This window comes from Homarus americanus, unplaced genomic scaffold (assembly GCF_018991925.1).
Source record: "Homarus americanus isolate GMGI-L3 unplaced genomic scaffold, GMGI_Hamer_2.0 scaffold8148, whole genome shotgun sequence".
Classification (NCBI taxonomy): domain Eukaryota; kingdom Metazoa; phylum Arthropoda; class Malacostraca; order Decapoda; family Nephropidae; genus Homarus; species Homarus americanus.
This window is the reverse complement of record NW_024721643.1, coordinates 1185001-1211263: the sequence shown is the minus strand read 5'-3', so window position 1 is coordinate 1211263 and position 26263 is coordinate 1185001. Positions and strand designations below refer to the sequence as shown.

General features: G+C 40.9%; 1 protein-coding gene across 5 annotated transcripts in view; it reads right to left on the bottom strand.

The window, feature by feature from the left end:
* Positions 1-5171: 5171 nt before the first annotated feature.
* The window catches only part of LOC121861796 (tRNA-dihydrouridine(16/17) synthase [NAD(P)(+)]-like), a gene marked incomplete at its 3' end in the record, with an annotated part of 75190 nt that continues 54098 nt past the window's right edge, over positions 5172-26263 (bottom strand). For 2 of the 5 annotated variants that reach the window (XM_042359716.1, XM_042359717.1), the window contains 5 exon segments: positions 5172-5367; positions 6075-6234; positions 6654-6766; positions 10231-10351; positions 20915-21067. In XM_042359716.1, the coding sequence (XP_042215650.1) occupies positions 5172-5367; positions 6075-6234; positions 6654-6766; positions 10231-10351; positions 20915-20974 (650 nt within the window). 5 annotated transcript variants of the gene reach the window in all.

Here is a 26263-nt window from a genome sequence, read left to right as displayed (position 1 = left end):
GGAGGGAAGGAGAGGTGAGTGTGCAGGGAGGGAGAGATGGTATGTGGAGGGGAGGAGAGGTGGGGTGTGGGGAGGGAGGGAGAGGGGGTAGGGAGGGGGGAGAGAGTGGTATGGTGGAGGGGAGGAGAGGGGTGGAGGGAGGGGAGAGGTGGTGGTGTAGGGGAGGGGAGATGGTATGGGAGGGAAGGAGAGGTGGGTGGAGGGAAGGGAGAGGGGAGGTGGAGGGAAGGGAGAGATGGTATGGAGGGGAGGAGGGAGGGAGAGGGAAGGGAGGGAGAGGTGGTATGGAGGGAGGAAGGGTATGGAGGGAGGGAGGATGGCAGGGAGGGAGATGTGGTATGTGGGGAGGGGAGGAGGTATATGTGCAGGGGAGGGATGGTATGTGGAGGGAAGGAGATGTGGTATGTAGGGGAGGGGATGTGGGTATGGGAGGGGAGGAGAGGTGGATAGTGTAGAGGGAGATGTATGGGAGGGGAGAGGAGAGGAGATGTGCAGGGGAGGAGACGTGGTATGTGGGGAGGGAAGGGAGATGTGGTATGTGCAGGAGGGAGATGGTATGGAGGTGAGAGGAGATGTGCAGGAGGGAGATGGGTATGTGGAGGGAGGGAGAGGTGGTGTGGAGGAAGGAGAGGTGGTATGTGCAGGGAGGGAGATGGTATGTGGAGGGAGGAGATGTATGTGGAGGGGAGGGAGATGGTAGTGTGCAGGGAGAGGTGGTATGGAGGGAGGGAGAGGGTATGGAGGGAGGGAGAGGTGGTATGTGGAGGAAGACGGGGAGGGGTGGTATCAGGGCCGGATTCAGGAGCAGGCAAAGTGGGCAGCTGCCCAGGGGCCTCCACAATCTGGGGGCCTCCACATGTGCGGTAGTAGCTATATCAGGGCTGGTCGACTTGAAACCACATGAATGACTCCAGTCATGTCTCACTTTTGTGTGTGTGTTGGGAATTTGTACACTATCAATAAATATACAGTTAATTAAAAATTTCTCAATGTTCTAATTTCCTCAATATAACTGCATATGGCTTCAAAATTCTCCAAAGAAGTGTTCAAATTTCAAAATTTTCCCGGGGGGCTTACAGCGTCCTCCGGAACTCCCGGATGTTTAGGCTCGCTTCACTCGCCACCCCACCCTCTTGGGTAGTTATAATGAGGGGGGCCTCCACAAAGAGGCTGCCCATGGGCCTCCACAGATCTAAATCTGGCACTGGTAGTGATGTCTGTTGTCTGTAGTGATGTCTGTTGTTGTCTGTTGTCTGTAGTGATGTCTGTTGTTGTCTGTAGTGATGTATGTTATTGCCTGTAGTGATGTCTGTTGTCTGTATAGTGTTTTTGTAACGCTTTTCCTGTATAATTGTCTGTTGTCTGTAGTGATGCCTGTTGTATAAGTTAATAAAGTCAACTCGACAACCAGGTTGAAAATTATCCCATAAAATATAACCATTAGTAACTCAACTGGATAATTTGCATTTACCATTTGGTTAAGCCAAGTAGCGTTTACTCTCCCGGTATATGTATCAACGCCTCATTATAGTAAGCATTTAAATACATTTTATATAGAGGTCATATTAAGCAAATTTACAGCCAAAATGGAAAGTAAAAATAAATAAAATGTTTACATATTTCTGGGTCATTATCTATCACTACTGCCTGTTGTTTACCGAAATAAACATACAGAAAATAAGTAAACTATATTGATTGAAGGTTCATGGCAGGAAAAGGGGGGGGGGGTGGGGGTGTACAGTTACTTATGAAGTTTATTGGTCAAGTCTAGAGAGTTTGGTTTACGTAAAGCCAAGTGAACAGATACCTGGAGGAAAGGACTATACAGTACATGAATACGGTGATACTGTACTGTACTTCCCCGAGCATCTGAGACTTACACACGAGTATCTGAGTCAACAAAAACAGGTATTTGACCATCTGAATGATTTGGATTAGCTTTGAAGGTATATATCGAAGTGTTTCATTATATATCGAATCTCTCCATTACTCCCACAGTGACAGTATCATAATTAACAATGGTATTTTATTGGTAAGACGTGGCCATAAATAAAATAGGTATGAAAAAGAGGATATAGGGGTGGTAACATTCCTCTCGGTGGGTTGGGGCTGAAAGGGGCCACCAGTCTCTTCCTACCTGGCCTCATTAGCTCGCCCCTGCTGTAGTAAGTGGGTGGCACTGACACATGGGCGGGGGCCGGTGGGGGTCCCTATAGAAAACAGGAATAGTTTGGCTTTTAAATTAGGTTCGCTTCTTTTATACCTGGTCACGCTGTTTGTGGGTCTTCTTTTTTTTTTTTAGAAGAGTGTATTTTTATTTTTTAATTTGGGTAAGAATTTTTTTAGAGTGTTTTTGTAACGCTTTTCCTGTATAATTTCTCTTAAAGGTTTCAAGCTTTTTTTCTAAGATATAATATTGGAACTTAGTTGGATCAGTTTCGTTTCTTGTGAAATTATTCCTTAGAAATGTAAAAACTAAGAAAGACATTTTATAAAGAAAAAAAATCATACAAACATCTAACCTTTTTAAGAAATACAGTATCGTAACATAAAATAAATCCTAATATTAAAAGTGTAACACTAAACACGTGGAGAGGGAGGGACACAACGCTCACTTCAACAGAGGATCAATGAACATTTGAGAATATCGCTCCATCTACGAACACGGAGAGTGCAAACCGCCCTTTGACTGAACCTCGATATCACCTCCTCCATCTACCTCTTAACAAGTGGCTGCAAGGGATAGTCTCTCTAAAAAGAATAGTGGCTCAGGTTGTCCCAGTTTAATGAGGCTAAAACATGAGAAATTTGAAAGAAAACAGTATGTTAATACATTTAATATAGGAAGTAAGCAATAAATTATAAAAAAAAAATTTAATAATAGAGGGGGGTTAAAGAATCTGTACCCCAAAAAGAATATCTGAGGTATTGTTGAAGAAAGGACATGAAAAGCAAGAAAAAGAACAGCAGTAGAATAAAACCCAATAAATAGCTTAATAAAAGGGATAACGAAAGTGACAGTAAGAAAGACAAAGCTAAGGTGGACTCCGGTGAAGGGAGAAAAATCTCAAGTGTTTCTCGGGCAAGATCGTGTATTTTTGTAATAAGGGGAGACGATACGGGACGGGGCTGTGTTTACCATAGGAGACTTGCTGGAGAGGATGGACAATATCGTGTCTGGTAATGGGATCAAACCCCATTTCTGCCTCAGTGTAGGAGGTAATGATATTGGTCGGCGTAGTAGTGAAGAGCTTCGAGGTAGGTACAAGGATGCTATTGAAGTTTAAAGAGGAAGAGAAGTATCCTTGTCTTATGTAGTGTCCTATCGAGAAGGGGAGTTTGCGCTAATTCGTTGTGTGGGTCCATTTATAACTGCTACTGGGAAAATAATGTAAGTTAAATGTAATTCTCGCCGTAGAAAGCTGGATATTTTTTATGGCTGAAGCGACATGTTTACAAGGGACGGGGAGCATCTGTCTTGGGCCGGGGGGAGAGGTGGCGGTGATGGCCAGCTCACTAGAGAAAGTAGTTGTTTGGATATCACGAACCATAAACAGGTATAAGAGAAAGAGGTATGGAAATGTATAACAAAAATAGTCGATGGAAGTAACAGAATAACAGTAGCTTAAATTTTTACTAAGCGGACAGTAGAAGCATTAGGCATGAAATGAAATAAATTTAAATAAATTAGTGTATAAAAGGAATAGATATAATAATGAATAATTTGACAGAAAAAGTGACAAGTGGATCAATTGACGAGATATCAGACGCTTTAAGACAAGTTCCACTGTTACATTTCCTCCTCCACACCGGATTCGTTATTCGTTCAGTTCACTTTATGTTGAATCATCAAAGAAGTTGTTATTAAAAGATGAAGAGAAGTTTGTGAAGCTTAGAATGATAGCAAACGAAATCTGAGCTACGCAGCACATTTCAGTTAACAGTGACACAAAAATATCCATCTATTTCAGACTGTTATCTCAATAATCGTACCCTTTTCCAAAACCTACCTGTGCGAGCTGGCCTTCCCAACTCTGATTTACGTGAATAACAACAGGAGGGAGAGCCTGTCAGTGCAGCGAGACCTGTGAGTTGTTCTGCCATCAGTTTTCCCCCTGGTCAAAAGGCTCCACTCACAGGTAGACCCGTGTGTGTCATTACCTTTGCCAGTAAATAGATTATACTGTACCTTTTCCTTTCACAAAAGAAACTTAATCTTTTTTTTTATTAATACACACTTTCATGTTGAGAAATTTATACATTTTGTTGGCTAGGGACGTCACCATAAATAGAACATTATTCAGGAAAAATGGTGTATTTCGGTGACATATCTGCGGTGATAATATTTCTTTATAAACTGTTCATTATAAATATCGTTTGTTTGTTTGACTACATCATGGCGTCCACTACAGGCAGTAGCTCCTCTTGTTATGACCAATGTGGAAGGTGAAGGTAGAGAGGAGTGTCGGGTGCAGGACGAGGGAAAATATACAAATAGATTATGGCAACATCACCATTAAAGACGCTGCATTTAACACAGATCACTTCTAGTATTGATGTGGGGAGGATATGGTAGAGGAAGAGTGCAATGGCTGATGAATAAAATAGATGACAAATTTGAGGTGATTGCAAAAGAAATGCAGAAAATGGTAATTGTATGTATCACTAATTAGAAGGTAACTTTAATTGTCAGGTGTGTCTCAAAAAATCATCATTATTGTATGTTTATCGTTGCATGTAAACGGTTGGGAACTACTGGTCTGGTATCTGAGGCCCTGGAAGTGTAGAAACAAGACGAAAGAGAAACAAGAAAAGAAAGAGAGAAGTTCTGCCAAGCGTGAGAATGGCTTGACAACCTAATCAAGTTTACATGCACCAACTCTTACCAAAGGCTTCACCCTAACTGTAAATATTTAAGATTTATAAAGTGATTTTTTACCTAAGACCAGCGGGAGGGAAACGTGCAGCTCATCAATGACTTGTTAAAAAATACAACACCACGTTTCGTATCATCATCATCAAGAAAAAGATGAATATAACGGTACAGAAAGGTCTCCTCCCTGCATTTCCGATTCAGACAGTTTGTGTAGCGGCGACACCTGAAGTACCTGAGGTCGATGATAAGAGTATATGGTCCACAGACTTAATATAGTAACTGAAGGGTGACTTACTTTACAGCCTTGATGTGAGGCCACGAAGCGAGGCCGGTGAGAGGGCCCTTCTGGTCCCTAGTGCGGCCGTGTACAGTGAGGAGGGAGGCGCCAGCATGCTCCAGCATCTTGGCATACTCCACCGTCTTCTTCTCGTCCTCGAACACCCGAATCTTCGCTGTTATGGCCACGTCCACCTCCTTTGACGCCCGCTCGACTATGTCATGGAGAGAAGTCGTTTCCACAGATGAGTTTTACAGAAAAGTACATGTCGGTGTCAGGTTTATTCATCAGCTTGAGCAAATACTGTTTCTCACCAGGTTACACTGGTAACATACATTAGATAATTCATGTCAACGACACAATAATTCAATTTTAACACTGGAAATATTTCAGTGCGACATTTAATTCCTCCAACAACTGGAAACTTTCGGAAAGTATCTTCACTGGAAGTTTGTATCTATATTGTAACAGTTACTGTACATAAAACATCCACTCGCCCACTTTATGACCAATAATGTATTATATACTAACAGTAAGTCTTGGCCACTTGTTTAGCTTTAAATCGTTCAACATCAACAAAATAGTACAAATATTGTATATGTTTGCAACTGTTAGTGAGGGTTGCATACAAGGTGACTTACGCATTGTGTGCACGAAATACAATACCTCATTGATTGTGCACAAGAGGTGATGCACCCAATGTGCACACATGGTGACTTCTCGTCTTGTATACTCACTGCACACAGACAATGTGTAGACAAGGTAAATTCTTTATTATACGTATAAGGAGAAATACTCATTGTACAGCACATACAAGGTGACTCACTGTGCCGACAAAAAAGACTTGATCAATATGCACCACATTGTCTCACTCCTTATGTGGACGAGTTAATTATTCATTGTGTGGATGATAGGACTTACTCATTGTACGGACAAGCTCCCATTCGTCCTGGAGAAAGGCGCCATAGTGCCCCCGACGAGCGATGGCCTGCGGGCAGCCCAGGTTGAGGTCTACGGCATCGCAATGGGGAGCCGCCAGCCTACACGCCTCCACAAACGTGTCTGGATCGTTCGAGCAGAACTGTGGATCACACCAACACCTCTCTTCAATCTTAGTACAATACTCTTGTACCTAAAGCTCACCTATACCAACTACTTCAATATTTCAATCAATTACAAAATGTAAATGAAGGTAGGCACAATATTCAACAACTAATCGGAAAGGTTGGTAATAATAACACGTGACGGCTCAGGGCAGTAATAATAACTAACATATGATGGGTGAGGACGGTAATAATATTTGACCTGTGGTGGTGAGTCGAAATATAAACGTTGAAGGTGTATTGATTGACAGTAGTGATTACCTCTAAGATGCACTGGATGATGGCAACATGTGATGGATGGTGTTAACTTTGAGGCAGATGAGTGTCCGTGTTTAATGTGAGGTTGGTAGGAACAGTTACTTGTACGACAGAAGGAAGGTCTTGGTGACTTACTTACCTGGACGATGAGCGGACGGTCCTCAGAGCAAGAGGCAAGGTTTTCCCTCCTATACCTGGCGTCCTTGACAAATACGTGGGCGTGTAGCATAGGTGTGTAGCACAGTTCCGCACCTGTAAAGACATAAATTAATATTCACTACAACTTTTCATCTACCGAAGGAACAGTGACCTTAGGAGATACTTATTAGATTTTACTTCATTGTGGGACCTGTATAAATACTTGCGCACTGATCACCATACTCAAGGGGTTAAAAGGTAACAGAGTCGCTCACTTAAGAAAGGTTTCCATCAGCTTGGGAAGAAGGAACAATAATGATAAACCTGTCAATTGGTGATATACACACCTTAACAAAACTTAGAAATGACACTCAGTTACTTGATCTAGTGCGTTAAGTTGTGAGTCATAAAAGATCTAGTGTTGGAGTATTTACAAGAGCATTTGGTATTGTTCGCTGGGCAGAGAAGTCACTTAAAGACGATCATCAACGAGTGGAAGATAAACTGTCAATGAGGTGACTACAACGGCTGGTCTACTAACATTCTGCTGATAAACTGTAATGTTGCTCAGTTATGGCAATTAATGTGCAGATAAAAGACAATTACGCCGTACAACATGGATCGTTAAATACGTAGTTTAGTGGTGCAAGTTTCTAGGAATTTAATCATTGGTGTAAGTGTCTTTAAGAACGTAGAATATTTATTTATAAGTGGTTAAGTGTCCTACAACGCTACGGTACGTAATGAAAGGAGGCAACACTAATGTTATACTCCTGCCCTCTATTGAGTTAATATATCTATCTTACTGAACAACCTCCTAATGGTTGTAATAATGTAATGTATTAATATTTTCCTTTCTATGTGATGGTTTGGTTTTATATGAATCACATAAACACGTCATCTTCTATAGTATGGTTTGTGTGTGAACTAAGGTCGTGTGTCTTTTGTTGTCTAGCTTGTGACGTGGAGGAGGGAGAAGTGAGCCGGGCATCCCCTTAAGCCCTCCTAAGTCATGACGGTGATAGTACTTCCCTGGGTGACTACTGTCTCTAAAGCTTACTACCTCAGACCAAGTTGATCCCCAGTCTACCCTGAGAGGCGCCGCCCGGGTGAACAAGTAGAGTCAGACACAAGTTCATCGATCTGGGAGCGAGAGTAAAAGGTCCTCTCATAAAAATGCCACCAATAGTAACAAAACCATCAAGTTAATTACCGAAACATGAATAAGATATTTGGTTCAATAAGAATCAAATAATGTTAAAGACAAATCCAAAAGTAAATATTCTTTCACAAGCAAATTCTCAGAGTGAGGGAGGGAGGAAAGGTGAGGGGGCTCGTGATCATATATTTCCATAGCTTCGTCATGAGTGGAGTGGAGTGTATTGATCAATATACAGGTATCATGGTGGACATTACACCCCACTCACGCAAACTACGGGTCCCACTTATCATATTTATCTACGTATGTGTGAAGGTCAAGTGGTGTGTTACAGTCAGTGACGAGAAGCCTTCCAAGATGGTGTGACAAGTTTAAACACAAGAACATAAAGTACGAGTTTCTTAAGAGGGATATAATAACCTGTCTCACGTCTTAGTTCAATATCTGTCTTTAGGATCTCCAATATTTCTCACTTAATCAAATAACATTAAGTCACTCTACTTGTAATTTTATACACTTTACCAAATGAAATGTTCCTCTTGAATGACTAAATGTGAAGCCAAATTATATATTATGAATTTCTCCGATACTTTAAAAACATAAAATCATTACCAAATAGATTTACTTTTAAATAATTTACATAAGCACCTACATAACAGCTGTGTAATGTTATATAAAAGACCAACCGTGTGTGTGTGTGTGTGTGTGTGTGTAACAGCCTCAAAAAACACGATCACTCAGAGCCAACACAACTAGTCATTCATTTTAAGTCCGTCAGCTGTACTCACGATCGATCTCAGCCACGTACAGTAGTCATGGGATATTTGGCGTGTGTGTTTTCTGAGTAGTATTTCCGTAGCCTCTATGGTATTGTCACATGTTACCTAAACATTTGTGTGTTACTGGTGTTATGTGTTATCTTGGTTTATCAGATGTTAAATACTGTTTTAGTGTTATGATTTACATGTTTTTCCTTATGTAATCTCTTATTTAGTGTTATGTAATCTGTACTGTAATTCTTTCTTGTTCTTTATGGTGTTTCTGTATTTCAATGTTTGCCTTTATAGTTACAGTAGTCTGGTGTGGCTATGTGTTATGTAATGGTGTCGTATGGAAGCCTGTTTTGGCACGGATGGTGTGTGCGGGGAGGAGAGGGCGAGGTTGGGGGAGGGAACGGAGAAGGGTGGGGAGGAATGGGCGGGGTGTGGTGAGGAATGGGAGGTGGGGTGTGGGTAGGCGCCGGTGGGATGTGGATAGTAGCTGGCAGGGCGTAGGTAGGAGCGGGCGGGGGTGTGGAGTGTACACAAGCTGTTTGATAATAATAAAGTTATGACAATATTTCTACTCTCTTTGTCCTCTGTTTACTGTTCATCACGGTGTATTAGCGAACAGGACCTAGGGAGGTGCGGCAGCCGGGTGGATGCTAAACTTGTCTGCATCACCATTCAACCCAACTGTGAATAGAAGCTTTATTTTGCTGTTGAGGAAGTGAAGGCGGTCGAGTGCAGTGTTGGTTATATTGTCTCCTTTACACCGTACGCTTAGACTATAATGTGTTGTGTTCATGCTGTGCCTCTAAAAGGGCCTTCAAGCTACAGGCAGAACTCGCTGTTAGTTTACAATATATAAAAAATATAGCGGTACTGACCTTGATAATTTGAAACACCAACAATTCCCATTCCAGTGAAACAATATTTTAATAATTAGAATACTAGTTTTTTATTGTAGATGATTTTTCTATATGCCTGAACAATGCTTATTAATATTATTATTTTTTTTTTTTACAATTTCTTTTAGTGTGATGCTTCCATTAGTTGAATGATATTGCTAACTGTTGCTGTCATCTGTCACCCGGTGTTGTCTGTTGGGTATAAACTGTCCGGAGTTGTGTTGAGTACCGAGTGTTGCGGTGTTATCAGTGTGTTATCTGGCATTTTTCTGTATGAGTTGTTATTTTTGTTTGTTATCTCTCATACTTATACTGTTCTTATGTTATCTGGTAATATGTTTATTCTTGTTTTATTTATTATTATGGTGTGTTATATGACTGTGTGTTACCTCATGTTTTTATGTAATGTCTTATTAAAATCCCGAAGCTTACTGTGTTTTAAATGTTAAGCATATTATTGTTACGTTTTCAGTGGTTATAAAAGTTGTCATGTATTACTGATGTTTTCATATAACCCACAGTACAGAAACAAAAGGTCGTCACTTTTTTTTTTTACGTCGGGTTCCAATACTTTGTGAGAACCATGAGAAAGAGATGTGTAAGATCTATATGGTATTAATATATACAATAATGCTTTTCGCCATGATAAATAACATACTCAAATTTATACACAGTCCATTGGGGACAGGAAGCGGTACAGTACCCAGCTAGAATGTTAGTGGCGGTTTGACTCCATATGTCTTCACTTACCGTAGCGCCGAGACAGAAGTCGCCAGGCCAGCTCGGAAGCATCTACCATGGGCGCCACAACCAGCCGCGCTCCTTTTAATGTCTCCCGCCAGAAGTCATACCCACGAGGACCCGGCATCACCTGATAAAAAGACAAGAATTATTTGGATATATGAACCCTTTACCTTTCATTACCGGAGGCACAGTTCGGGTCTGGCTCGTGTCTCCAGCCTGTACAGTACTTAACCATGGATCTTTACTGGGACTACCGTGAAAATGTCTCTTAAGGAATAATTGTGTATTGGTTTATGCGTATCATTCACGAGGGAAGAAGTTGTCAGTGTTATGGTTCATTCTACACTTCGCCTGCACCAACCTGTAACAGATCATACTTGTGTACAATATGCAATAGACTCTTACAAACATCATTTATCTCTTCACTGACTGTAAGAATCAATTTCACTTTGCCTCATAATTGTTACGTTTTAGTCATTAAGGTTGAGAAGAGACTAACTATTTAAGTTAATAATAAAGAGGAAAGTAGCCAATGAAAGTTATTGTTATGGAGACAGAAATTGTTATGTGGTCCACCTATGTTCTTGAGAGAGAGAGAGAGAGAGAAAAGGCAAGGGAGAGGGGGAGAAAAAAAAAGAAAGGGGGAGGGGAGAGAGAGAAAAGAAGAGGGGAGAGGGAGAAAAAAGAGAGGGAGGGGGAGAAGGGAGAGAGAGATTGGCTTGTGTGAGTAAATATCCCAGGGTAAACAAACGGAACTAACATCTTGGCTTATGTATGAAACGTATTAAGTTTACATATAAGAGAAAAAAGATCTCAAGTTTTATAACCGTTTCAATAATATTTCAAACTATAAAGTCGAGGTTTGGTTATCATGTTATCTTAGGATCATTTTCCTTTTCTCAAAGATACGTTTTTATAGTTCTTTAAATTATCATCCTCTTAAGTTTTACAAGTTTCCGGTACATTAATCGCTGTTTGTGTAAGTCAATGCAAAGGTTTTGTCCCATCTTCTGTTTCAAATGATTTAACTTCTGTCTCTATGATCTATTTCCACGTTATCAAGATATCTTTCACTGTGACGGGAGGTCTATGCTTCACTTTGTCTCTCTCGCTCTGTCTCTTGTACAGACGAAGGAAAAGGAATTTTTTATCCCAACAGAAATATTCATATCTCTGTGACAGGCTGATATGACCTGCCACTTCCACTTGACACCACTATTTGGGGGGAGGGGGGGGGGGGCTAAATAGAGTTAGATTCGCCCATTTATAAGTATAGTGAGCGGTGCCAGCAGTTGTTCTAAGTGGTTTTTGACACCAGCGCGACATATCCAACACCAAATGTAAACAACGTCGTTACTCATACTTCAGCCAAATATTTATCTAACTTGTGCCTTACACCTTCAAGTACACAAGACATTCATTCAATCTTCCCAGTTCATCTCTAAAGTTAATGCTCAGTGGATATAAAAAAAAATATGACTGACTGGCTGAAGTAAATCTCATGTATGGAAACAATTATTCTAACGCGGAATGGTTTAGTTACTAGATTAAATATATTAAGTAACACAGTGGCTGACATTGCACTTTCTCAACAACCTTGACTTCGGGCTGTACAATTTCCTCCTTAATGTTGAAGATACGTTCCTGAGTCACTAGTGTTAATCATCCTATTAACACCGGCATCTATCTTCTAATTCCTTTACCATGTTAAAAGTGTGACACAAATATTGCAGAATTCTCAACCTTTTACCAGCCACCGACTATTATTTGAGGACTTATTTACGATTCTTTACCCAGGTTTAATTCACCATAGGTTTAACCACTATGGGTGGGTGGGTGATCTTAGGTTAGTATTAGGGTTATTAATCTTTAGGTGAAATAAGCTGGGGTGGAGAATCGTCTGATGATCCCTTCCTAACATATAAAGTTTTTAAACACGTCTACACTCAGTCTGTTAATACACGAGGCAACATGTGTTATAAATCAAGGGAGATATATTTACTCTTTCTGGTGGAGGGTTGAAGTGAAAGTGTCGGATCGCGTGGCAGTCAACACTTGTGGGGTCATTACCAGCCAAAGCACTCTTGATTCTTGGGTCTGAAGTGACTAGTGGCTCATCCCCCGTGGAGGCCTGGTGGGCTGGGCATTACAGGGCGTTTGTTTTTGATTGACGAAAACTGAATTATTATCGTTTTGTTGTTTTTGGTAGAGGATGGTCTTCATATCTTTATTATGTGTTTCTAAATGACTAATATAGAGGGTGAGTGGAATTTAAAGAGCTTAACTAATAAAGTACTTCCAGAAGAACACAAAAATGTCAAAATCACACCTCGGAAACCCATAGTTGGCGAGTAATTAGCATTGAAATAAGATAATTAATATCTTGCAAGCATTATTACAGCCATTAATTACCCAGCAATCGAATCGTGGACCATAGATTTGGAGGAAGATGTGCCTATAGGTTGTTTCATTGTAGTTCCTCGTATTCCAAGATTAACATTGGCATTATTCTGGTGGGTGTGTCTCATGAGTAAGGAAAATGCTGAAGCTGCAGGAAAAATCTATGTATTCACAGACTGCTTCACTCATCTTCTGTTAAATGCCAAGAAACATTAACATATTACCTAAAATATATTATGATGGATTTGTTTCATTAATGGGAACAAGACTGATTGTAAACTGAAAATATCGTAAGGTGGACGTGACAATAAACTGCTTTACTTTTCGTACTAATACAATTTTAACATTACTTTTGGGATAGGTAGGATATAAATTTTAGTGGGTTGGCCCGCAGAAAAATATCTAAATCGTAATGCAGCCCATGACTGAGGAGAGGTTGCCCATGACTGAGGAGAGGTTGCCCATGACTGAGGAAAAGTTGCCCATGCCTGACGTAAAGGATAAAATATATTATATATTATCTTGAGAACAATGCTACTGATGGCCGCTCACACAGCCATGATCAGCGTATTTATCATCAAGTCTTAGAAGCGCATCGGTGGCTTGGTCATTGTGTGTGTAAGGAGACTGTCATTGGTAAGAGGAACTCCAGCTTTGTTGGAAACTTGAAGTTGTCTCCTCACATTGTTGTAACGTAGACAAAGAGACAGTGTGTTGAGTAGGTGTCCTGAAGTGAGAATGATTTGTTATTGTGTCTTAAATGATTTTATTACATATTAAATGGATCATACTGAGTCTATGCTTGTCACGTCATTGTCAACCCATCAGTCATCTGTCATTGTATAGTGTGAGGGTCAGAGACGAGTCATATGCCCAGACTGAGACTGGTGTTATACTTCAGCCGCTGACTGCCTGACTCACCAGTGAAGACTTACAGTAATTGAGTTATATCCCGGCAGCTGTCTGACTCGTGTTCCCAGGCTGTGCTACAGTTAAACCCGGGGCCGATTTAACACGTCAACGCCTTCACACTTATATATTATCCACAACTAACGCTATGTGTATTTGACGACAAGATATTCAATGCCTAAACCGTAATTTCAACGCAACATTATTCAACGTGTATAACAGATTTCAGATTTGCCCCCCGAGAGGGCTAGTTTATTGGGCACCCCCTAACATCCTGTGAACGTGTATAACGAAATCCTGAACAGCGTCGGTAAATTTATACTAATAGAGTTATGCACAGTGACTACAATGACTGACTAGTGTGACTACAATGACTGACTAGTGTTGTATTAGTGACGTGACAACAATAAAGTGAATACTGTAACTAAATCAGTGAATTCAAATATAGCTTGGGAATATTATAAAATGTAGAAATAGCGAGAATAAAATAAAGTTTTTTTAAAATAAAATTACCTCACGGGGCTCTGTGTAAAGGTGGGAATATTTATATATTAATTTGAGTTAAATTAGGTTAAGTGAATTAGCAGTGTGTGCGTTGCTAAGTTAACAACTATATTCCTTTATGAATACAGTGTTCTATTTAATGAGAATATATATATTTGTTAATAATTTCATTCATCAACAAATGGGAGGTATTCTACGTTCATTTCTTTATTTTCTCTTCTTGTTTGAAACTTGAGTAATTACTTAAACAATAACATATTTATTAACGACATTTGCGGGAAATAATTTAATTACTTTGTGGACCACTTACTGAGAAGTTGTTAGGCAGGCAGCTGTCCGCCCTTCACCCAACATGCATCAGCCTTGTGAAATTTGGGGGTTTGATACCAGTGGTCGCCCCCGCCTCCTCGTTGCATCTCTTTTTCTGTTTCTTTGCTATGTATTACTACGGTTTTCAAGAGATTTTAAATTTAACATAGTTCAAATTTACTGAACCTTTTACACAATGATCCTGGATATGTCATGACTGAGGTCTTCTGAACCATATAAGAATAACCTCGTCTCTCTTGTTCTTATATACAGTGGGTCAGGCTCCTCTGTTGGCTCACTCGTCCTGGCTCTCCTGTGTACCATTTCATTTTTAACTACAAACTTACTTAAAGGTGGACACTCAAGAAGCTTCAATGGACGCGTTCTGTTCCCTCGAGTTGTGCCGCAGATTAAGTTAACTGATCTACACTTTCACTGGCACTAACTTTTCACTGCCCAGACATCTAGACCGAGGCTGTCATTAGTAGATGTGCGGCTTCATTTGATTGCTTGGGGAGGCGCCATTGAATCAGAATATATACCGCAAGTGGAATTCTTTGCATAATAAATGGCCCCATCAGGTGTAAACAATACAGTTGTTTACGCTATTAAGTAGTCCAGCAAACGTTATCGTAATTGATTTTGTTAACGATGTCCTCACCGACGCGTGTGTAGGTCATCTGTGTGTAATTGTTTGCCGTCTCTAAATAGAAAGGGGTCTGCCTTTTTTCCTCGGGGGACAGTCTTTCCAGACAAATTGTCTCGGCGCTTCCAGCTGAGTGAGGAAGGTGGACACTCGGTGGCCAGTGTCCAGAGCAGGACCCCATTCTCCTCACTAAGACCGGAGGAGAGGCAGCAGCAAGGGAGTTGATCCCCGCCACACACACACACACACACACACACACAGACACTCGAGTTAGCATGTGATGAGAAATGTCCCTTTTTGTTGCTGCTCTACATCCACGAAGACTGAATATTAGCCTCTACTCCCCAGCGTTAGATATTGAGACGACTATAAGCTCCCACACGAACAGCTATCAGTTTAGGGAGGTCGGTAACATTAGCAGACCCACTCTTTACATGACTCTGGGACTCCATTTCGTAGACGTCAAACATTCGCTACTTAACCAATACAATCCTCAATGTATTCAACGAAGATCTGAATATTAATACTGGGCAAGGTGACAGAGACAGTCGCTCGGAATAAGTTCATTAAAGAAGACATAACAACTTCTCCTTGATGACGATATTGAAACCTGATCCATTACTTCCTCCTTTACTCTCTGGGAATGGAGGAAGTTTCAGTTTCTTGTTTGTGTTCTTCCTTTTACGCGCGGAGAACATTATTAAAGCGAGGCAGTGGTCCCCCTCTCCCCCCCCCCTCCCCGTCTACGAAAGCACGATTATGATGTAGAATTCTCCCCTCCCCTCCACCTACCCCCCCCCCTCCTCACCTCCATGGTAGCAAGTGTGGAGGAGTGAGATACCAACACCGCTGAAAAGAAAAACTACTCTCTTTAAAGTAAAAATAGTTCCGTGTTGAAGGAGTGTGGAGAGCCCCCCGAGACTTTAGTTCACCAACCCTTTGAAGAAATTTTTTTGTGTGTGTGGCGATGACCGCGGGGTTGAGTTGCACTGGTCTACCCGCGGTATGTTAGAGTCGGCCCAGAGGCAGAGTGAAGTTAAGGAAGGAACACAGGTAACTATAAGGTGTAAACAAAAAGAATATCCTACCTAGGGCCAGTCTCCCCAATGGTGTTCTCATGGTGATGTGTTCCTACCTAGGGCCAGTCCCCCCCATGGTGTTCTCATGGTGATGTGTTCCTACCTAGGGCCAGTCCCCCCCAATGGTGTTCTCATGGTGATGTGTTCCTACCTAAGGCCAGTCCCCCCAATGGTGATGTCTACATGGTGTTCTCATGGTGATGTGTTCCTACCTAAGGCCAGTCCCCCAATGGTGTTCTCATGGTGATGTGTGTTGGTGTTCTCATGGTGATGTGTTCCTACCTAGGCCAGTCCCCCAATGGTGTTCTCATGGTGATGTGTTCCTACCTAGGCCAGTCCCCAATGGTGTTCTCATGGTGATGTGTTCCTACCTAGGGCCAGTCTCCCCAATGGTGTTCTCATGGTGATGTGTTCCTACCTAGGGCCAGTCTCCCCAATGGTGTTCTCATGGTGATGTGTTCCTACCTAGGGCCAGACTCCCCAATGGTGTTCTCATGGTGATGTGTTCCAGCAAAATGTTATAAATGTTTTTTTTTATCTACATATTTCTGAGTGATGTTTATAATCAAGTCTCCCTCACTAGTTACCAGTTAAGACTCCAATTAGAATACTGTACTGTACACTCATATTGCATGTACACAAACTGTTGTCTTTTACACCAACAAATTTGTAGTTACACTCTAAAATCTATCTTTTGGGAATTCTTAATAATTATTTTCGAAACTGCGGTTGAGCAACACAGAGCTGAGATACAAATATAAGTGTAGTTTTTATTGTATCTGGCGGGTGTACCGAAAAGAGGCCACCTTGATAACATACAGATCCAACTCTTATTTAACCATTGTGATGGTGAAGAGCTCAGTCGTTTGTGAGGAGAAAAGAATCAAGATTTTGTAAGAGAATCTTGAGCAGCGAAGTAAAGTTTTAGCATAAATAACCGCAGTGGCGCAACTGTGACTAACACACGTTACAAGGGAACGAGAGAGGTGACCCGGAAGCTGTGTACGTCAGGCCAACGATTGACCTAAAATATAAGGCCTACCCTGCCCCGGCATCCTGTAAGGATCCTGGTGATAATCCTACACCCTGAGGTCCTGGTACTGTACACTGACAGTACCTCAAGTAATGACGGCAGGCTGCGACTTACGTCAACCAGGACGACCTTCCCACAAGCTACACACGACCTTCAAGGAGAGGCAGTAAAGATTTGGTCAGATTACTTCTATGTCTTAAGATCCCGTCTAAAGTAACTAGTGCAGTGAAGTGTACACTTTATATTACACCACCACCACCACCACCGTCGCCACCACCACCACAACCACCAACACCACCGTCGCCACCACCACCACAACCACCAACACCACCAAAACCACCAACACCACCGTCGCTGCCTCCCCCACCACCACCACCACCACCATCACCGTCGCCGCCTCCACCACCACCACCACCACCACCAACCACCACCACCACCACCCCCACCACCACCACCACCACCGTCGCCGCCTCCCACCACCACCACCACCATCACCGTCGCCGCCTCCACCACCACTACCACCACCGTCGCTACCACCACCACCAACACCACCGTCGCCACCACCGTCACCACCACCACCACCACCACCACCGCCGCCACCACCACCACCACCGTCGCCGCCTCCACCACCACCACCACCGTCGCACCACCACCACCACCACCGTCGCCGCCTCCACCACCACCACCGTTACCGTCATAGCCTCCACCACCACCACCACCGTCGCCGCCTCCACCACAACCACCGTTACCGTCACAGCCTCCACCACCGTCGCCGCCTCCACCACAACCACAGTTACCATCACCGCCTCCACCACCACCACCACTGCCGCCTCCACCACCAATTACTGTGAATTAATGTCCTGACGATATTATCAATCATCAATAGTGTGTTGTATTATTTAATGTTTTACCAAATATGTAAAAACATGATCGTTAATTATTTTCCGCTTTGTGAAAGTTTATTGAATACATCAATCTATAATTTGTTTGGGTGTGTTGATGTATGTAATCACGCACCCTGGCGGCAGAGGTCCCATCAGTTATTAACTAAACAGTGAACAGGTTAGTCCTCGTCACCATAAGGCCAACAGCACTACAGAACTCAAGGACTATTACACAGGGAGTAACTTACTTGTATAAACCTCCCTAATAAAGGAACTAACTTCTAACATAAGATCAGAAAAGAATAGTTGCCACAGTGTACACCTCAATCATAACAACTCAATATATACCTGAGTACCTGTCACGCTGCTGCTCAACACAATAACACCACCAGAACAGTAACTACTAATTCTGCCATCGAGATAGATCATAGTTTGTCGAAAAAAGTGTTCCAGGTCACTTCCTAATTTTCCCCCAATTATAAAACAATAAAAAGGTTAAGTCACCATTAAGTACAAATACAATAGTGATGACGATATCCTATTCCAACGACAAATTGGGAAATGGTAATTGGGTTCTTGTTTATGCCTCTGGTAACCCCAGTCCGAGGTGCTGTAATTTTCCCACAAAGACAAATTAAAGAAAATCAACCAATCTTTAATCCTTATGTAGCAACAGAATCAAGACAACGATAGACAAAAAATATCCCAAATATCACGTAAATATCACGAAGACAAAATTACCATCACTGATATGACAAAGGTAAAAAAAACAAAAAAACAAAAAAAATATGTAAATAAAAGCTTTGAACGCGTAGTGAAAGCCTGCAGCCGGCCATCAACTCCCCGCGGCATTACTGACGGTACGCTACCCCTATACACAAACCCGGAGAGAGCACGGTCCCTAGGGTCGTTTAATGGCTCCCAAAAGCCCAGCCCAAAGATGAGATCATGCGCCACAGCTGCCTACAGGTGTGGTGGACAGCGGGGAGGAATGAACCTCTCCACCAGGGAACATCCAGTAACTCGTAAATGAGAAGTGGTCACATGTTCGCTAGTGCTGCTAAATCCTCTGGACTTTCCCCATTCGTAATGATAAATTAAGACAAAAAAAATAACGTCTACGGGAAAGGGTCGCGGAAAGGGGACGTGATTGCTGCCCGTATCATCATTGGGTATGACTTTGCTTGGGAGATTGGTATCCACGCATCCCCTGAGCAACGCTCTTGTGCATTATGCAGAAGACCCGACAGCCGCACCCTTATCCACTACCTCCTAAGATGTCCCCACACACAACGCTTCCGTGACGCCTGCTGGACCACCACTCCACGACCCCCTGACGGAGACACGATGACCCTCCCCATACTGGCCAGATATTATGCAAATAACATTGATTATGTGTTAAAGGAATATCCTTCCTTCCTTAGGCTTTAGTAAGCCCCTTTATAATATTTATACTGTATATACTTGTCACACTTGCCAGATGCTTCTGGTGTCATTGTACAGGGGTACCTAGTGACAGCACTAGGACCCCGCTTCCTCTATCAAGGAATAAACAATTGAAATTGAATTGACAAAAAAATTTTCAAAATCCTTCTACCATAGCCAGTTAGGGAGGATTAAAATAAAATTGGTAAAGAATCAAATAAGAGTCTATTTAATTTCAGGAAAAATCAAGAAATCAAGAACATAAACTGAGACCTGACTTAGGCAGAGAGAATTAGACTTTTGTCCCATCCAGCGAGTCGGAGAGAGAGAGAAAACTACATCGGATTTCTGGAAGTTAATAACAAGCAAGATTCAATATTGACACTACAAACCCGAAACAGAATTGCCAGACTATTGCAGGAAGGAACTAGAGAACAAGAAATAGGACGATAAAAAAAAATAATACTAGTGGCAAGAACTTTCTGGAGAAGAGAAACTGACGAAGCTACACGGGATTCTATAGATGATGGATGAGAGGATAAAGTTTGTCAGCAGTGAGGATTATAAAACTGAATGTATAAAGACTGACATGGATTACGATGAGCTACAAAGAGAAGGAAGATGATGAAGGAGACGAAGCTGCAGGGAAAAAAAAAGAAATAAACTGGAGAAGAAGACAAAAAAGTAAAGATGGAAAAACATCATATTTGAGGAGGTGCAGTAAGGTGGCCAGAGGATGTAAAACAAACTATATAACAATAATGACACAGGAGGTTAAACACTGGCAGGACAGACTGTTAAGGACGAACTACCAATTATGTAAAATGATGTTGAGGGAACTGAGGGAAAAAAGTATTTCTGCAAGACAATATACGAATTCTTCCTTAAAACCCTCAGCAAAGAAAATACAATGGTGTATTTTGTATTCTACAGTGTGATATACAGGGTAATCATTAGTAGGTCTTCAGAATCACTGGCAGTTATTCACACAGTTTTTGGAACCTTTCACATCTTCTGTATACTAATGAGTCATTAAAGAATGATATGCTCCATTACTTTTTATTGTATAAAAGTTTCCAACCGATCGCCTCCGCCTTTTTTTTAATCACCACATTCTGGAAAATTACACTTGGTGCAGCGCACAGTAGTTTCTTCGTCTGAATCCACAATGATTACTGATTTATCCACGACAATTCGTGCAGTGTAAACTGCCCAAAAAATCTTCAACGATTCGTAAACTAGTTTGACCATTCTTTCACAGAAAAATTCGCGATAAGTCTACAACTTTATCATGGATTTATCGGCCAACATATCCGTAGTGTAAATGCGCCTTTAGTATGACAAGTGATGGAGGTCGTCATCCTGGCTGGTGGCGGAGTGCGGCTCTTACTACTGTTATATCAGAATAAAACAAAAAATATAAATATCCTGAATAAAATATCCTACTTTTTCTGTCACACAAACTTTTTTTTGTATATAGGAATAATATTAATGCACTTACAGTGTCACAATCTATGGTGATCGGTGGAGGGGCGAGCAAATATGGCAGCCTTTCGCCCATATGATGTTGGTGGTGGTGGTGGTGGTGACTGCTATGGCCTCGATGCCGATGATGGAGAGGTTGTGTGTGGCCCGTTCCCTCCACGCACCTTACCTGTAAACACATATTTATATAAATATTTAGATCTCTGTCTCTGCCTTAAACAAACAAACAAACAAACAAACAAACAAACAAACAAACAAACACACCACTAACACGAGCGGACATACACACATACAACACACACATGGGTGCTCTGTCCCTCCCTGCCTCTCTTGCGTTATACAGTACACAAAACACACACCTACTACACAAGGCTACATCACTTATCTAAATAATAACGATAAAAACAACTGTTGGCGTAAAGACGAACAGAAGCTGAACACAGATAAACAAATTCCAGGTTTATACATTATGAAGTCTTAGGAGACGTCACTTCATCATTACCTCGTTAAAACCAAATTATTAGCAACACCAATATATTAAAGAATGCACAAGAGGAATACATCATTGAAGTCACACCAATGCATTCATAAAGTTACAAACGTGCATTAGTGAAGCTACAACCATGCATTAGTGAAGCTACACCCATGCATTAGTGAACTGAAAACAATGTACCGGTGACGTCATAACCATGCTAGGTGTAGTCAAATAAAAAAAACTACAAGATATAGAATTATTTAATAAAATATTGTTTTAAGGAAAATGGAACATTGGTTATAATTCAGATAAAAAAAATAACTTACCTAGATAACCACACAAGGACGAGACGAAAGAGCAACTGCGTGGAGTAAATATATATATACTGTATACACAAAGACGAAATATGTCCTGTGGTGCCAGACGTGTGATAATGTTGTTGTTCTTTGGGAACGTAAGGCTACTTTTAATTGTGCGATTACTTTTGATTTTGTTAGTATAATAAGTGAAGGGAATAGTATAGTTGTAGTGCAGATGGAGACGTGACCAAAACAGTGATGTAAGAGATAGAGAGAATGTTGTAGAAGTAAAAAAAAGTGCTTACGAGGACACCAAACACAACAACATTGTACCATTACCACCATATTGCATTACCACATATCCCATGATTCCGTGTTCTCCACAGTAAAAACAACTCGTTACTTATTATCAAACACCTACAGCTGATGATGATATACCTGCCTATATATAAGCTTACCAATATGTTATGGTACACAAGTAGATTAAGATGGTACACTACAAGTTAATGGTACACATGTAGACGACGGTACACTTGTAGATATATGGTACACCAAAAGGTTATCATATCCTGCTAACATTTCCAATCTTCCATTATTACCTGTCAATTTGTACAACAGACTCAATAATAGTAAACCTTTTAGAAGATATAAATCAATATAAGATAATCAAAATAAAAACCCAAAACAAAAACAGTGGTGATGTAAGTGTTTCAGAAATTGTTGAAGTAGAGAAGAGAGCACCCAGTGACAGTCATTACCAGAGAGATTAAAGACCAACCAGATTCTCCAGCTGGTCCTGATACACCCAGCGAGGTTCTCATTCGTTCTTACCAGCTAGCAACTTCACACAACCACACACTACATAAATCACTAACACCAATGGTTCTCCAGCATTCTAATCTCGTCAGGACTTAAGCTCCCAAACACTCAGGACTACTCATCAACAAACATGCTTTTCCAACAATCCTACTGCCAACACTAGTGGTTTTCCCAACAACTTTGACATTCCAGCATCCTTGATTATTCAACACCCGTCATATTAACACCCTCCGTCTTCACAACACCTTTACCACAACACCTCTGGCATAACAACAACCCCGTCTGTGTACTGAACATGGATACCTATTCTCTATATTCAGTTGTAATTCTGAAGCCTCTGTCCTGTGGCTCTCATCAACAATGCTCTCAATTCCTAGTTACTTTTTTGTCATTTACCATAAACAGGTTTTTTATTATACTTATTATCACTTAAGTTTTACATACTCAACCACAGATAAACTAAGTCCTATCATCAAAGTTATTATTGTTATTTCTATATACACCATCCTTATCATTCATTACCTTTCATCCTTACTGCTATCCATATTTATATTACCAGAAATTACCTTCACAACTCCTTTAACGAATCAGTTCCTCAACCTCCGTCAAGTGTGAGGCGTTTATTGAAACTTGTCACAACGGATGATGTCTCTCCACCTACCTAACAGTCTTTTAACAACATCGTCACTACAAACTTATATAATACAAAACATTCAATGGTTCATTCCCGTCAACTCTGTGGCACGATTTTTCCTGTTCATAAATATATATATTTTGTAACACTCGTAACAATTAATTCTCTTCGTGAATAAATAATACAATGTAAACAAATCCATTCCCTGTAAACAAACCTTAATCCATTCGTCTCTCTGGTCCACCTCAAACATTGGCTTAAAACCTCTATTACCACACGCGGAGTTAAGTGTATTGCCCCTATATTCTTTTAACCACTGGGGAATATTATGGTTAAGCCACACAGCTCCTGCGTGATTAAAACAAAAACTCTTAGACGTTGTTATTTTAAGTTAAACAGTCGTGTTAATTGAACTATCTAATTGCCAGTTCAGCCGATTTGCGGTATACTTAACTAAATCTATCCCCGAAGAATGTTTAAATAACCAGATGAGCCGGAAGCATCAGGGCACCAGCTGTCCTGTGTGGCATGTAATATTTGCTGCTCAGGGATTATTGCGTATTTTCCTGTGGCTCATAGTGTAGCAAGAGCCTCCACCTAGGTCCTAGAGCCTGGGTTAAACAAACGGTCCATAGCACTTAAGGCTCGGTCCAAGTAAGTATCCCGGAAGAAAAACTTAAATATTGGATTAGCCTAAGTCATATTACATTGGCCTCACTAATTCATTAAATTGTTTGTTACTATTAAAAAAGAGATCATCCCTAAATTGTTAACTGAGACTATTCATTTACGTTGTTTTATTCAAATAGGTAAAGATTTTTGTTATTATGAGAAAACTCTGGTAAGGTAGTGGTGAGGTTATCCAGTATCTCACCACTTTTATTCTGGGTGTAGTCTGGGAGAGAGAGGAAGGCCGTGTTCAGAGTTAGCTTTAAGAGATAGTTGTTTGTTATCCTTTGTTGCTATGCCTTAAATTTCTTATATTTCTGTGTTAAAGGGAAATTACAGTGTTTTAGTTTAATAGTTCCATCCAACTGTGTTTTGTCGATAGGAAAGACACCACCTGGTTTGACTGCCTCTATCTGTAATGAGAGTTGTAGATCATTGTCCCTCCCGTAAGATGCTGGGGACAGTTATGGCATATTGTGTTTTTTCCCGCCTCACCCGGCTATAGTAAAGTTAAAAGGGGAAAAAATTTTCACACGACATTTGAGTTATAATGTGTTATTGACTACAGAGGAGTTCCTTTACACACACTGTTTTACCTTGTACCGTTATGTATGTGTACAGACAGTACTCTCCAGGGTCACCTTGAGTTTTTTTTGTAGAACCTGCTGGCGGCCGCTTGAGAATGTTTTTTGTGGTCTAAGTATTACCACCACAGTAGGATAAACTAGAAGAGAGAAAGAAAGAAAGAAAGAGAGAGAGAGAGAGAGAGGAGGGGGGGGGGTGTTTACAAAGAACTTAGCTGAGGTTTTAAATGTGAAACAGATAGCACTCGCTCCCTGTGGGGTTCGGAAGATAGTCTCTAGCCGTCCAGTGAGCTAACAAGTCAGGGAGCTAATAAGTCCTACATTAGACCCGAAACACGTAAGTTTTTATATGGCTTAACACCCCACTCTACTCAAATATATCACATGCAGTATGTAACGTATGTGATTTGTACTCTGCAGGTTTTGACCGAATAAAGAACATTTGAATCCTACGTGCAAGAGCCTCATTATCCCACAATCACCACGGGCTGTTACACTAAATAACAAGGAAATATATTTCTTATTAATTCGCTTCAAAACAACAAACGCCTCGGTTAGTGCAGTTGAGGCCTTAAAACAGAGTAGAAGTAATGTGTGTGTTTCTCCTTTCACCTTTCCAGTGTTTTTTAAGAGATATGTATATTAGCTGATTCTTAGCCTATGGCCAAAACTTGATCAAAAACGTGAGTACACAAGCAAAGCAGTGAGTAGACCGGACGCACATCACTCCACTGTATACCTGGACGTAACTATAAACACTATGTCCTCTTTCTGGTTTTACGGCGGTGCTCCTCAGAATCTTCTTATCATTGATTTTCCCGCTGACGGAAATTTATGATTCATGTGGTGGCGCTTTGATCCCACCGTCCAGGAGAGACCAGCACAGCACGTTCAGGACCACGAACTAGACACTTTGAAGGGAGAGACTTTATTAACACACCCACCACAGAGGATACAGGGTAATTTGCTGCACATTACATCAGTCACCGGAGACATAGACAAGATCTCAATTAAAATGTCTTAAGCTGTCATAAAAAATTAAGATTTGTGTGTTATAAGTGCGGAGAAAAGCAAACAATAATGTCAAGATTAAAATTTCCTACAATATTCCAGCTTTCCTTCTCTCGAGGTTGCTACAGGTTAGTTTATTTATCATATTGAGAAAGTTCCTTGGTGTAATTCCGTAAGCCTTGTGTAAAGTATTCCTGCTATAATACTTCCCGAGTCTTTTGTGTTTATAACCATCGTTTGACCTGTTTGAAATATCTCCAACATTATATTCCACGTCTTTTTATATGTGAGAATCAGAAATTTTAATCAGGGGCCGTGGATGTTTCTTAATTTAAAGCTAACAAATGCAGTGTGTGTGTGTGTGTGTGTGTGTGTGTGTGTGTGTGTGTGTCAAGCTATACTCCAGTCTATACTTGTATGTAGTTATTCATTGTTCTATTCTTCTCTACCAATTTTATTATCATTACACTCTAATTATTTAATTAACCTTGCTTTCTGGAGTAACAAATCCCAGTTCACATAAAATATTTCTCTCTCTTGGTCATAGAAAACATAAGTAACTCCTAACTTCTACTTCACTTCCTACATCATATCCAGATCATCAATTATTATCAGGATATAAAAAAAAAAAAACTCAAGTGTTCTTTTTCAACTTTATTATCCAAATTAGTTACATGTTATTATATTCCTTCATCTAGAGTTGTGGTTACAGGCGTATAAAACGGTATCATACAAAACTTTTTTTTTATAACCCTCGTGTGGAGATGAACAATGCCGGTGTGTATAATTTGACTTTAGCCCGTCCTCCCGCGGTCACATTACCTCCTGTACTATATGATGAGTCTCCAGCACTATGCACGGCTGACCTCCCACA